Below are 13,694 nucleotides of genomic sequence, written 5' to 3'. Positions count from 1 at the left end.
ATACCTACTAGAAAAGCTTCTACAAGGCAAGCTTTTCAGCCAGAATTTATTAATTTATTTATTTTCTCTACTCTGCAACTTTGTGTTATTTTACCATGGGCAAAACAGCAGACCACAGCAACAAACATGCTTCAATCTGAAGGCATCCTGAGAATTCCTGCTTAACACCTGTACTTCTTATCTACTAAGAACCATGATTTCTAAGAAAAATCTGTGGCCATGACTGCCTCGAAAATAGAAAACATCATGTAGACAATATGCATGTTGCTACAAGTCAGACCTTATTTGACCAAAAATATTAGATAGAACTGCCTGTTTAATTAGACATGGATCAAAAATGAAGAATTAAGCACTCTCCCATCATTCCCTCCAGGTTTTGAAGTTGGCATTTTCCCCCCTCTGCATATAGTTAGTTGTTTGCCTCCAGCTGTCAAGAAATGCAGAAGGCTGTTATTAAAGCACCAAGAATTTGCTAAACCCCATCGTTTGTGGAACTTGCTGAGTTAGAAAATTCCTTCTCACCTCCTCCCCCACCTCTCCTTGACTAGAATAACTGAAGAACAAATATCACATTATGGTGCTACGTAAAAGGGCCTAGTGTGTTTGCAGTTTAAGTGACTAGCACAAGACAGAACAAATCCTAAAGCTCAAGCCTGTCCAGCTAAGTGACAAGGGAAGTAAAAAAAAGTATTTGCTTTTTTAAAAGCATATCAGAACAAAGACATTTAGGACTTGTTGTCCTTAGTGCTTTATATTCAGAAACTGATTCCCAATATAGTTTGTTAAAAAGTTCTCCAAGCAATTAGAGCCTGAACACATACAGGAGAGAGACTGAAGAATTACCACTACAATGAGTGAGATTCTGAGAAAGCAGAAACCATGATCCCACCTCATCAACTGTTTAGTGTTGGCCTCAAGCCAGAAGTCTGCTTTTGCCTTTTCAGAACTCCAGGCCATCACAATAATAATTGTTATCCAATTCTCCACGTAAACATCCCAATGGAACAGTACAGGAGGTTCTTTCAATGGCTCAAGTTTAAATTCAGCAAAGATGGCAGTTACTGCTTTGCCCTTCTGCCATAGATTACTGTTTCCAAATTGGTACAAGTAAATATTATACCTGTTCCTCATTAGATGTCAGCCGCTACCATTTTTCACTAGCATTAATATTCTTGTAAACTACAGAAATCAAGGAGTACACAACCCATTCAATTATCCCCAGCATTGACCTCGGTGCAGATAAGCAGAGCTAGTCACTCCATCAAGTGCTCTCATTAAATCTGCTGCCAAACACAAGTCAACAACCTGATTCTCTTAGCTGACAAATAGAGAGATGTCAGACAGCCACTGACAACCACAAAATCACCAGGCTTTTTTGCAAGAGGGATGGACATCACTTAAACCACACAGAATTATTACCAAGAAGCACAGATTTGACATTTCTCACCATATCTTCACAACATGAAGCAATCGTATGCATTCCTTTCCCTGCTCAGTCCACTTTTGCAAAGGGCCAGATCTTTCTGTACACCACCGAGAGAAACATGCTCTTTTCTTAGATTGAAATGAAATAGATTTCCTGTTTGCCTGTACTTGCTTGCCTTTATTACACATATTCAAGTTAGTGTCCCTCTCCACTCCCCTGCATTTTTCGAACTTCCATTTTGGTACAGTTGCCTGGTAGTTTAAGGAAAGACATGAGAACAGGTGCTATTTTGGAACACAGATAAATTTTTAATGATTTAACAGATCGTATAGACACTAGTTGAACAGCTCAACAGCCAGGGAGGGAGGATGCAGTTTCTGTCCCATTGAACGGGCAACAATCACAACACACTTCTGATCACGTGCTGTTTTTCTAGGAGAGAAAGGGGCCAGAAATTCCTACTCATGTTGTCCAGATTAGGTTGGTTCTTACAATTTCTTACAATTACCGCTTCAAGCAGTGGTATCACTTGCTAAGGAATTAATACCAAGTTGGAAAAGAAAGCAAGAGCAAGCCATCAGTGTCTTGATCTCATCAGTCATTGTGCAAAAAACCACAAAATGCTAGAATACATCTCAGCAGGAATGATATAATAGACCAACCTGATGGCCTTCCCTGAGGAAAACAGTTATGAAGTGCTGGAACAGGGGTGAAGAATATGTTTAACACTGAAAAGAGAAGTAACCTCTGCTACCCTCTGAAGACAGCATCTCGCACTGCATCTTCACACTGTATCATGTCTGCTGCAGCAAGTTGCCATAGGATGGCAGCAAAGGGGAGACAGATTTTCAGCTGGATAAACTGCTAATGCTAAAGCTTTTAAGCTTTTGGAAAAACAAGATTTTTAAGAGAATCTGCTGACAGAGCCATTATCTCACTTGATGACTTCTGGGAAAGAACAATGAAAACAATACAAGTGGATTTTATTAGATGGCTGGTAACACTACTTCCTCTTTATATCACACATAATTGCAATAGCATTCTACAGATCTTTTGCACCAGGATATTCCACCACTGTGCTTCGGCTGGGTTTTTTGGGTTGTTTTGGGGGTTTTTTGTTTGTTTGTTTTTGTTGTTGTTGTTTGGTTTTGTTTTTTTTTAAAGCCTCTGTAGATTGTTTTATTTCAGTCAGGGAATAGGAAGTATCAGTTTAAACAAGTATACACAAAGTCAAAATCATGGAGGAGATGGATGGAGTAAAAAGAGAGAAATTAGGCTCTTTGTATAGAGAAGAACAGCCCAATTTTGTCTAGCGCTTGGACATCACTCAGTGACTTGCAGGGGGAGCACAAATTTTGTCAGCATTTTACAGCTTCTCTACCCATCTTTTCTGTGTTGTGTGGCCTTAAGAGGGAGACAGTTTAAATTGCAACTTTAGAAAGCTAGGAGAAATTGTGAGAGAACCAACCCTGTTGTAGTGCCATTCTGCTCAGACCAAAATTCCAGAGTAGCATGCATGTCAAACAGCAAATCAAACCCATCATGACAGTTTAACTGAACTCATGCAACACAGTTGTCCTCAGAGGAGGGTTTGCACCATGTTCTGACATTCTAATTACTTCATGCACAAGGACATCATTAAACTGAAATCGTAGAACAACTCCACGCTTTTGCATCCTGCACAACCAAGGAGTTAAGTACATTTGAATAACCAAGGCCTGAACAAGTTCAAGCTAAGAAATCTTCAGTGCTTCTTGTCAGAAAGTGGACTAGGAGAGCGCTGTTTACAAAACTAAGACTCCTCTTAAGGAAACTGTTGCAGAGTAACAAGGAAATCATTTACAGACAATAAACATCCCATCCTAGGCAGATCCCTGCTCTTGTCTCATGCTGTGGGACTTGGAGAAAATAACAACTCCATTGGAGTTCTGAATGCTTTAAACTCACCGAGAGGAACATAAGCACTATAGTGACGACTCCCAATACAATTCCTTTAGACTAAGGAGGGAAAAAACCCAACCAATTTTAGTCAGGAACTAAAAGGTCCTTTCTACCTGACATAACAAAACAGGGACTGAAAGGCATCAACAACTAGCTATGCAAAGCATCAATACTTTCAGCTAGTAATCCATACAAAATGAATAAATAATTCATAATTACATACGTAGTGTACACCATGCATGTCAAGAAGTGCTCCAGAGAGAGAAGCACAACATGCATGCTTTACTCTCTAAAAGCACAAGTCCTCCAATTACTGTCACTCTGGAAAGTCTCTGGACTGCAGAGACACAACTGAACCTCCACGTACAGCTGCAAAGCTACATTAGATATTTTTTCTATGATGTTTTATAGTCTAGATTGACTCCATGCATCCTAAAATTTAGAGAAAGTATTCAAAGAATGTACTAGTACTCTAGTACAGTACCGGTACTCTAGTACTCTAAAGCAGGTGCATAACAAACTGAAGAAAGCAAGATTCAGTGCCGGAGAACTTAAGTCCCTCACTTACACTGTGCACCTCTGGGTGTACAGAAACAATGTAAACCGTTTACACTGAGGGTCTTGTAAAGTAACAGCTGTTGTCTTGCTCTTTTGGATTCTAGTCTCCAGTTCCTTCCCTTTGTTGCTTAGATCATGCAGCTTTCAAACAGGCAGCAGCTCTGGGGGATATTCGCCATAGCAGTATTTTGCAATTGGATCTCTATAGGTGTTTTCATGCTGCACACTCTGTCAGGAAGAGGAGGAGATGCTTTAACAATACACACATACTGAAACAATACATCCCTTCAATGCAGGCCAAAACCCAGAGCTTTTCCCAAATTCTTCTATATACGACAGTATCATCTGGAGTCGGACAACACTGCACTCCCAACATATAAGAGCCAGTTGCTATTATAGACTTTAATGCTAAACCATACCCAGAACCTCCTTTTCAGGAGACTACCCAAGTAGGTGGGAATAGATTCAATATTCAAAAAAAATTTTATATGCTTAGGCAGTATCATCAAATGTACTAAGCAAGCAAGGCATAGTAAAATTGCTACTTGAGATGTGTGCATTTTTCTTGATAAAGCTAGAGTTCAGATATTACGGGTAAAAAAACAAAACAAAACAAACAACTTTGGAGACATTTGGAACTATACCCTTTGTTTGCAATCCACCCCTATTGCTATATTAAATACTCAAGCTGCATGACATCTCCAACAGCACTTTCTAAGAGGGCTGATGCTTGCTTAGACCGAAACTTCTAATAAAATCATATGGGTAACAGAAGTTCACCTCTGTTCTTAAAAAGCAAAAAAAAAAAAATTACAACATACTTTTTGAGTTATTGTGCAGATGATTCTCAGCATATGGTAAGTCTAAAAATGTACCATAAAGTAAATAGCATTCTGAAGGTAGTGGGAACAACTCACATGGTTGTCTTCCTTACGAGATCTTCCCCAGAACACATCAGACATCTTTACCAGTCATTGAACTCAGCTAGTCTCTTTTTAGTTAAGTACCTCTTTTCTAAAGAGTGTACAACCCATCCTGCTCTAAATAGGCACTTTGCCCTTCATTTACTGCTGATATTACTATTTCACCTTACAAATCAGAGGATTGCCTTCAGATTAGCTCTCACCCATAGCTTCAGCATTCATGAAAATGCCCACATGCATGCAAGCACAACAGACCAGCCATTCATAGGAACCAAGCCCCATTTTCCAAAGGCATTTTTGGGGTATTTTTCCATTTCTGAGCCCTGGACATGTACTTGTGTCTTACCTGTGATGAAGTCCTACATTTTGCCAGACACAACTCAAAGTGATCTTCCACTGCCATGAAGAGGTTTTGGAAAGCAATAGCTGCCCGGTTCAAGAAACGTTCCAGAAGATGTTGCTAAGCGGTTAGCAAAAAAGAAAACAAAGTGGGGAAAAAAAATCACGAATGCCGTACTTGAACAAGGAGTAATCATAGCCCACCTTAACCTACACAGCTCAAGTATCAGAGGAATAGTAAGCACTTACAATTTCTAGCAAGCGCTGAGAGGCTAACACACCACAGAACCGCAGCAGCAGGAAGAGAATCTAGAGAAGCTAACAGAATACAGGGAAGTGCTAGTTGCAAAACTGATACTGGCTGGAATAGCTTTTCTACAATCATTTCCCTTCAGCAAATGCAATTCCCCCAAAGCTGAAACATTTTGCAAGGCTCCCAGTATTTCCTCTCAAAGGTGGGAAGGATGAATTTTTTTTAAAGCCTTATTTATAGCTTGCCATATGGTCCTTGCAAGCTTTCCTCATCCAAGACAAGGGACTGTCCCCTCTAAGGAAAAAGCTCCTCACAAACAAGCACTTTTAGCCACAGAGGAACCTGAGCAGCTGAGAACACCTGAAAAGCAGGAGAAAGTCTATGCACCTTGCTGGGTTGCAGGCAACAGGAAACACAGTACTCGTATACACTGCAGCAGCCATTGGGAAGGCAGCTGTCACAGCTGTACAGCTTTGTACTGGGCACATTGACATTACAACAGCCATTTACCAGTAGGTCCTTCCTCTCACAGATGTAGCCTGAAAAACAAAAAACAGTAGTAACACCTGGCAAGACATACTCCTTTGCACATTCTGTAGAAATCTATAGAAGGAACCTCATTACTTAAGAACAGGTTTATTCATCATTTAGTAGATTATGTTCCCCCTCAATTTCACTTAAGTCCTAACTAGCAATTCTTTGAAATAACACTTGGACATAGAGATGAGTTTCACAACAGCATGGTGTTATCTGCACAACTGTTATGTACCTAGTCTAATATGCTGTGTATACAGTATGAGTATTCAAATGCAGGATATTTAAGTTCTGATTTCTTTTTGGCATAATTCATTGTTGCGATTGGAAGGCGAAAGGTGATTGGTGATGATTATACTGGAAAAAACTGTGAAATACGTTCTTTCAACTGGTCTGTGTCTGCGTAACTCTCTTTACAGTTCAATATGCAGAGACTTAGATTTATCCATGCAGGATAGCTGTAATATTCCTTGTTGAGCACAGTCCTTAATAGTATAGAACCACAGTGTGTGTCCTTACAGAAACTGTACTACCACAGCCTTAGACTGTGAAAGATACCTGTGATTTTAGAGACCTTAGTGAATCAGCAGTAAGCATAATTCAGGCAGGGCTAAATGTAACATTGCTGCAAATCACAGAAGATGTGGTGGTTTTCCTACAGCCTTGATTTCTGGTCAAGAACAGTCCCATGCCTGAGCAACAAGCACACTGGGGAAGCATATGTGCAGGGCAGGAAAGGCTCCATACACTTAAAACAACTGGTTAATTTGAGAACCTGCAAGAAATATCCTTGGGTTTACAAGGGTCAGATGAGGTTGTTAACTGCGACTGAGCCCTAATTATACCAGTCCTGAGCTGCCTCCATGCAAGGCCAGTCGGGTTTCCCTGATTACTCTCCCTAACATACCTGACAGTAGGAATATACTGCAGGGAGACAGAGACGGCTCTGCAAGCAACCGCGCTAAGCTGAGCAGGACTCAATGTTTGAGTTCTGTGCAAAGGTAACTGGAGTTCTTTGAATCTAAGGTAGTCCTGGAAACAGTGCAGCTGCACTCGTAAGGTACCGTGCCTGAGCCGAGTCCAGCTGGACCCAAACCTGCTGTGCATAGAACCAGGTCAGCAGTGTCTGCAGCCACAGCAAAATTAATCCAGTCTGAGGATAAAATGCCAACAGCTGAGGTTCTGCAGTAAGAATGCCTTAACAAGGAGCAGTTGTTACTTGGAAGTGCCATCAACAATCAGACAGGCAAAGCAGCATTCGACACTGCAATATGCAGAATAAATTCTTAGTATCAAGTATACCCAGTTCATCTGTAATGAGGAGCTTCCCCTGCACAGAATTCCTGCACTGGTTACTCAGCTGACTGCTGTTTCCCGAACTGAACTTCACCTTCCACGTGATCGGCTGCTCGTGCTCTTGCACTTGGAGGAGATTCCGATCTCTCACCGTCCTCTCTTCCTGCAAGGAAAAGACAGCAATGCAACCAAACATACAAGTTCCTTCTGCCATTCCAATCCATGTGCTTTCCCCACAATTAAAAATGCCTAGTATTCGTAAACTACAGGAAACTTGAGCATCAATGGTATAAGCACAATACTACTTGCAGTAGCTTACTTTTTGCTATACACAGCATGAAAGCAACGTAATCCAGGAAACGGGGGTATGCAAGTTCACCAAAGGATCACCTAACACAGCTGAATTCGGTTACTACAACCACAAAAGTAGCATATATTACATTAAATAACCACAGGTACACATATTCCTCTTTTGTAAGTTCTTTGCTTGTGGAGTTACAGTTCACAAGAGATATTACAACAGAAGAATCAAGTCCCTTCGAAACTTTTTTTTCCCCAGTTTTGGTTCAAAACACTTGCCGTCAAACACGGTATCAGACGTGACTTTTTTAAACTCCTGTCTTTTTTTAATCCCTACGGTGTAAGTCTTACGGCAACGTATCCCAGGAGCTCGGCGACAGCACTCGAACAACAAAAGTTACGCTGGGATGTTTCGATCCCCCCGCCCCCCGCCCCAGCGTGCTCCGGGGAGGGCACTGACCTGCTTGAAGGTGCTGGTGAGGAAGTAGACGAGGGAGAGCCCGAAGACGACGCCGAGAACCCAGCGCTTCCTCAGCAGCCGCCGCCACAGCACCGCTCCCCAGGGCACCATGGCGGCGCGGCGGGCGGCCCGGCCCCGGGACCTCGGGCTGGGCCCTCAGCCCCCCGCCGCCGCCGCGCTCGCCCGCCGCAGGGAGGGAGAGGAACGGCGGGGGCAGCGCTGATCCGGGACCGGCATCACCGGCGGGAGGGAGGGACGGGCGGGCGGAGGTAAGCGAGCCCGGGACGCGCCCGGCGGAAAGCCTCGGCGCGGCGGCCCCAGGCGCGGCCACCGGGCCCAGCCTCGCCTCCCGGGGAGCGCGGCCCAACCGCTTCCGCCGGCCGCGGGGCGGAGGAGGCGGAAGCCGCGGATGTGCGTGCGCTCGGAGGGTGCGGCCGCGCCGGGCGAGGGCGGCGCCCGTCACCGAGGCCCAGCACGGGTAGGTACGGGGGGCCGCGGCCTCCTGCGCCGGGCCGAGCCGGGCCGGGCTTGCTGCTGCCTGGACCCGGCCCGCTCCCGCCCCCGCTGGGGCATTTGGCCACCTACTCCAGCGGGAATCTCCTTCCCCGAGCTAACTGGAAAAAAAGGCCGCACCTAGGTCGCTCTCTGTGTATACGTAGATCTGTGCGTATGCGTATAACTGTATTTATTATGTATATGTGTCCGTGTATGTATCAGTACATTTACGTATTTATCTATTTATTACACACACGTGTGTGTGTATACGTAAGGAAGGCTGAGTACAGCCCAGCAGGCGCCCAGGGAGTGCCTGGGCAGTGAGCAGGGCTGTAGGTGCCAATCCCAGAGGAAAACAGCCTTGTTGGATCGTGCACGTGTGCAGGGCTTGAAGCACCAAGGGTTCCTACTCCTGTCTGTCTTTCCTAAGGAGATGGAGAGGTGAAACTAGCTGTGCTGTGGTGAAAATGACTCTATTCATGTGCTTCTTACAGATGCGCCTGTTTCAGCTCTGTGATCCGGGTGCCTTGCAGTCGTCCACCTTGAAGGACCTGTGATGAGTTTGAAATTTGGACCACCTTGGATTATCTGAAGGACTCCATGCATGACATGTCTGCACCCTTTTGAGCTTCCCTCTCTCCCACGGTGGCACCTTGCACCTCTGGTTAAACCTGTTGTTCAGGTACTGTTAAATGTTCAAGTGTTGCAAGATGAAAACCCCTTATCCGGAAAAGGCAGCACCAATCAGTACTGAAGCTGAGTGCCTTTTGGAACAAAGTTCATTTAAATTCTGTCTGATCTTAAATCTGTAGGACTCTGGGCAGAACAGATGATTACATCTCATGAAGTCCTGTATCTTCAGTACTTTGCATTCGTGTCACTGCCCCCTTCATGGCTGATGCCAAAAGGCAAAGTGTCTCCCAATAGAGCTGCATGTCATTTTGGAACATCATTTCACCCCACATTACAATTTAGTAGACTTCTAATGGTCTAGAAGAGAGTGATTGATTTTCCAGGTTTCTCCACACTGGCTCTAGCTCTCAGCTTGTAGCATGGGAAGATGGACAGATTTCTTTATAAGCAGTGACCCCAAAGTTGTTCGCAGGTAGGACAGCTCTGCCTGCATGGGTCAGCCTGTCTTGGTCTTTTCATCATATCTTAATTACTGGTTTGGTTAAAAAGAGAATAATATTATGTATTAAGTCAACAGAGACACTGTCAGGTTAGGATTAAGTAACGTTTACTGCAGGGAAAGCACAAAAGATTCTTGGGAGTACTAAGTGTTGTTACTAAAATGCAGCTTTAAAAAAATCTGGAAAAAAACCCTTCAATATGTATTTTTTACTGTAGAAAACTTACAGATCCTTATAAAACAAGTTTTGGCCCTGAAAACACAACACAAATTGAAATGTATAGCTAGAGATTAAAAAACTGCTGGGTGTTACAAGATCAAAATTTGTAGTTAAGAGAGTGTTGGTTACTTAGGGTATCAGAAAACTTGGGTTAGAATTAGATTTGTGGTACTCATGATGGCGTCCTGCATCCTCTCCATAAAATGTGTTAAAAGCTGTGTTTTTCCTACCGTATATGATTATATCAAATTTTATTTACATAGATATGTATTTATATTAACTGGCAAGGGGATGTCCAAAGTTGGTACCTCATATTAAAACCTCCATGTTCTCTGTCAGTGTATACTCAAATCCAGTGTTGTCTCAGTTCAGCCTACTTGATGGGGTTCTTCAAGACTGGATGTTACAAACAAAGGGTCCTTCTCTTTTTTGTAAATGTAAACTTTTTTTTTTTCTCATCTTGTTACAAATTCAATAGAGTGACCTGTGTGATTTAACTGAAATACCCTTTCTTCTTTCACTGTTCTGTAACTTATCTTCAGGGCTGGGCGACCTACAGGTACTTCTACTGCAGGTTTGCATGGTAAACACAACTGTCTGTTTATGCACTGTGAACTGTATGATTTGGGCTTTATTAAGGGATAAAATTTGAATTTAATGCAATTTTGCATGGGCTAGTAGGTCACTGAAACTAAAGAATATGAATGAAAAGGTGCAAATATAGGGGAAAAAATAAATATTCCATATTTTCTACTTCTCAGCTTCCATACTTCTGCTTACAGACAGCTAGGAAATATTCTTAGAGCCATTGTGCCTTTACAGAATACAGATACAGGGCTACACATTTATTTACATATATTCATGCAGTATGAAATGTTATAAATAATGTTATAACTTCTGATATTCAAAAGTATTTTTTAATTAAAAGAGCCTTTTATATTTTATTCAGTAGCTATTGTAGTCTAGGGCTGAGTAGGCTCAGACTTCAATATTTAAAGGATTTCTCTCTAAATCTATGAAATGCCTGTGGGAACCTGGACAAATCACTTGCAAAAATAGCCCATTCCTCAGCTTTTATATAACTAATATAGCATTAAGTAGTGTAAGACTGTTTGCCGGGTACTCTGTGCTGTGCCTTGTTGATGATGATGATGATGATTGTGTGTTCTTCTTTGCTTTTCAATTAACTTTATTTTAAAAAGGTGTAATGTGTTTGAGGTTGTTCCCTTAAAATTAGACACTTGAAAGCAGAGATTTAAATAACTAAATAAAGAACTTCTCTCCTAGTTCTAGAAAAAGTTCCTGAAGTTAACACAGTTTCAATGCCCTTTCATTTCCCACTCTGGGCCTTTATTTATGCTGACAATTCCCGAATGACTGGAGTGGGAACATGTGATCTTTTGCATATGTGCATATTATTTATGACCGTAGTGCAGAGTTTGCTAATGGCATTTTTTGTGCTTTAAAAGGAATGGATTGCTTATTTAAAAGAATATTGTCATAACCTGATTGTATTTTTCGTAAAAAATGTTAATACGTTTTCTTTTTTTCTTTGCTCTCAGTTGTGCTTTACAAAGCAAGTTTCTTCAAAAGAGGAAGAAGGTATTTCATTTCCAGAGAGTGTATGCCAATTCACGTGTCACATCGAGAGGTACTCTGTTAGTTGTCCTCAAATTCTTTATCAGAACATGTCATCACACAGCTGTGCACTTCTTGTGACTGCCACATACCACAAAAGGGGATCTGACTAGTTTCTGCTCTGCCTGGAGACCTGTGTATGTGTGCTTCCATTTGCCAGTTGAATGTTGTTTCTTCGCAGGTGTACTAAGAAACAAATGCAAGCTTGAGGTGCTCTTTCAGAGAAGCGAATGATTTATGCCAGCCATGTCACTAGCTGAATGGGTTTCACAACCCTCTGACTCAGTGGGCCTTTGTTAGTAGTCACACTGGAAATTGTTGACCTGCAACGTTGATGTTGAGCGTGTTGTGTTTTAAGGTTTTGAGGAAAATGCAGAGACGGCATAGCAGCAACACTGACAACGTTCCTCCTGAAAGGTAAATCTTTTTCTCTCTTTTTTCCTCTGTTTTCCTCTCCAGAAGGGAATGTTCTGATTTAAGTGTATGGTGTGGTTTAGAAGATGAAAGCCCAAAATTGAGAAAGGCAATATTTCCTGTGCATGTAGTATAACCAGGCTTTCTGTTTGAGTTTAGAGACAGATTTACTTTTCTCCTTCATGTCAGTTATTGACTGCTACCACCTATGGTGTTTCAGGTCTCATGATCCAGTATGGCACATATGGAGACAGTTGTCTTAGCATAGGCAAGACGCTTTGGAGCTCGAGAAGAGCGATTCCTGGCGCAGTCCTGTGGGGATCCTGAGCGCTATCAATCTGAAAGGATTGATCTGTATGAACAGAGGCTATTTATACTTCTGTTGCTAAGGTGTTTAAAAAGTCTGCTGGTCTGAAGCTCCCAACTACTATGACTTAGTATTTTATAAAGATTTTGAGTGATCCTTTACATCATCCCAGAATCTCTATCTAGCTTCATGTATGTGAATACTTAGAAGTAGAATACCTCTAATTCATTTCTGTAATTATAACATCAGCAAGGGAGCCTTGCCACTGTTGTTGTTCTGGTACTAAATATTCCCTTGTGCTTCCCCAGGGTTAAAGCTTGACTTTTTTTTTTTTTTTTCCTAAAGAAGAAACTAATCTAATTACTCTAAGACAAAGATGGAACTAACGCATTTCATTGCTCTGGCTGAGCTGAGATTGTAAAGTGAAAGATGGTTACTAAGTATTTCTTAGTGGTTTTGCAAGTAGAGATGAAGCTTGAGGTCATGACTACTTCTAGCATGGTTCCATTCTTAATTTCAGGGAAAAAGGAAGCCATCTTCAACTTTTTCTGCATGATGCTGCCCAAGCCTCAGTGCAGTCTGTGGGTCTTAAATCACCAGGCAAGGCTGGGGCTTGAGAGGCACATAGATGTTGTATGGGCCTCTCATCTGCAACGTAGAGCTCTCTGAGTCTGTACAAACTTGTAAGGCACTTCAGGATCTGTTTGAATGGTTAAAATATATTCAGGATAGGTTTCTGTTATCAAGTGCAAAAGATAGGGAGAGTAATGTCAATTGGTTTTTATAAATGCTTCTGTTTTTTAACAGGGTAAATACATATAGTCAGTGTCAGAGGCTGAAGGTTTTCTAACTGTAGAATGAAATGCTGTTGCCACTGGTCTTCACTTCTGTTAACTTCAGCAGACACAATTTCATCCTTGTTTATTTGTTTTTAAATATGTCCCTGATTAATTCCTTCCTGCTGAAAGCATAGTCATGTATCCTGGTAGTATTGTTCCAAACAATAGTTGTGTCTTTATCTGTAACACTGGGTTACACCCAACTTGTTATTTTCCCAGACATAAGTACTGTCACATTATGTCTCTGTCTTATGTACATATCCCTGAATTGTAATGCTAAGTGTAAAAGCCAAGATCTGGTTGATGAATATTTTGAACCAAAAAGAGGTGTGCAATGTCTTGTTGACTTGATTCCTTGCTGAAGCCTGTGGAGAGACATTGGAAATGGGGTGTAGCTATAAAAAGCCTTATTAGGAGTTTACTTAGTGGAAAGGTATGCCCAGAGAGGTTTGAAGCTATCTCCAGAGTGAGATGAAAGGCAGTGCTCTGTGCCCTGTAAGATGTCTGGGGAGGTTTTTGAACCCATGGGAGAGAGAGGGTTAAGGGCCCTGTATGTGCCTGCATGTGCTGTCTCAGCTTGTGACCACTATTTCTAAAGTTAGAGATCTCTAAGGATTAA

At 42.0% G+C, this 13,694-nt stretch overlaps 2 protein-coding genes across 8 annotated transcripts in view; one reads left to right on the top strand and one right to left on the bottom strand.

Annotated features, from left to right (window-relative positions):
* Window positions 1-1,711: 1,711 nt before the first annotated feature.
* On the bottom strand, window positions 1,712-8,330 carry SPRING1 (SREBF pathway regulator in golgi 1). The gene is made up of 5 exons (XM_049806868.1): window positions 8,031-8,330; window positions 7,277-7,433; window positions 5,828-5,979; window positions 5,195-5,308; window positions 1,712-4,153 (listed from the first exon to the last, which is right to left on the bottom strand). Exons 1-5 carry the CDS (start codon window positions 8,139-8,141, stop codon window positions 4,070-4,072), a joined length of 618 nt encoding a protein of 205 aa, XP_049662825.1. The 5' UTR covers window positions 8,142-8,330; the 3' UTR covers window positions 1,712-4,069.
* Window positions 8,331-8,427: 97 nt separating this feature from the next.
* Window positions 8,428-13,694, top strand: part of RNFT2 (ring finger protein, transmembrane 2) — a 31,381-nt gene continuing 26,114 nt past the window's right edge. For 2 of the 7 annotated variants that reach the window (XM_049806865.1, XM_049806866.1), the window contains exons 1-3: window positions 8,525-8,693; window positions 9,020-9,207; window positions 11,440-11,932. In XM_049806865.1, coding sequence (XP_049662822.1) covers window positions 11,850-11,932 — 83 coding nt within the window. In that variant the 5' untranslated portion in view covers window positions 8,525-8,693; window positions 9,020-9,207; window positions 11,440-11,849. The other 5 variants (XM_049806864.1, XM_049806859.1, XM_049806867.1 and 2 more) reach the window with 5 other exon arrangements.

This window comes from Accipiter gentilis, chromosome 7 (genome assembly GCF_929443795.1).
Source record: "Accipiter gentilis chromosome 7, bAccGen1.1, whole genome shotgun sequence".
NCBI lineage: Eukaryota > Metazoa > Chordata > Aves > Accipitriformes > Accipitridae > Astur > Astur gentilis.
The sequence above is the reverse complement of the archived record's forward strand: the minus strand, read 5'-3'. Positions and strand labels throughout refer to the sequence as shown.

Excerpts from the sequence above, each read along its gene's own strand:
- SPRING1 (XM_049806868.1), bottom strand. The coding sequence starts at position 8,141 with ATGGTGCCCTGGGGAGCGGTGCTGTGGCGGCGGCTGCTGAGGAAGCGC. Across the intron at positions 5,980-7,276 it reads CCTCATTACAGATGAACTGG|GCTACATCTGTGAGAGGAAG; the intron begins GTATACTTGATA and ends TTTGTTTTTCAG. Across the intron at positions 5,309-5,827 it reads GTTGCCTGCAACCCAGCAAG|CAACATCTTCTGGAACGTTT; the intron begins GTGCATAGACTT and ends CTAACCGCTTAG.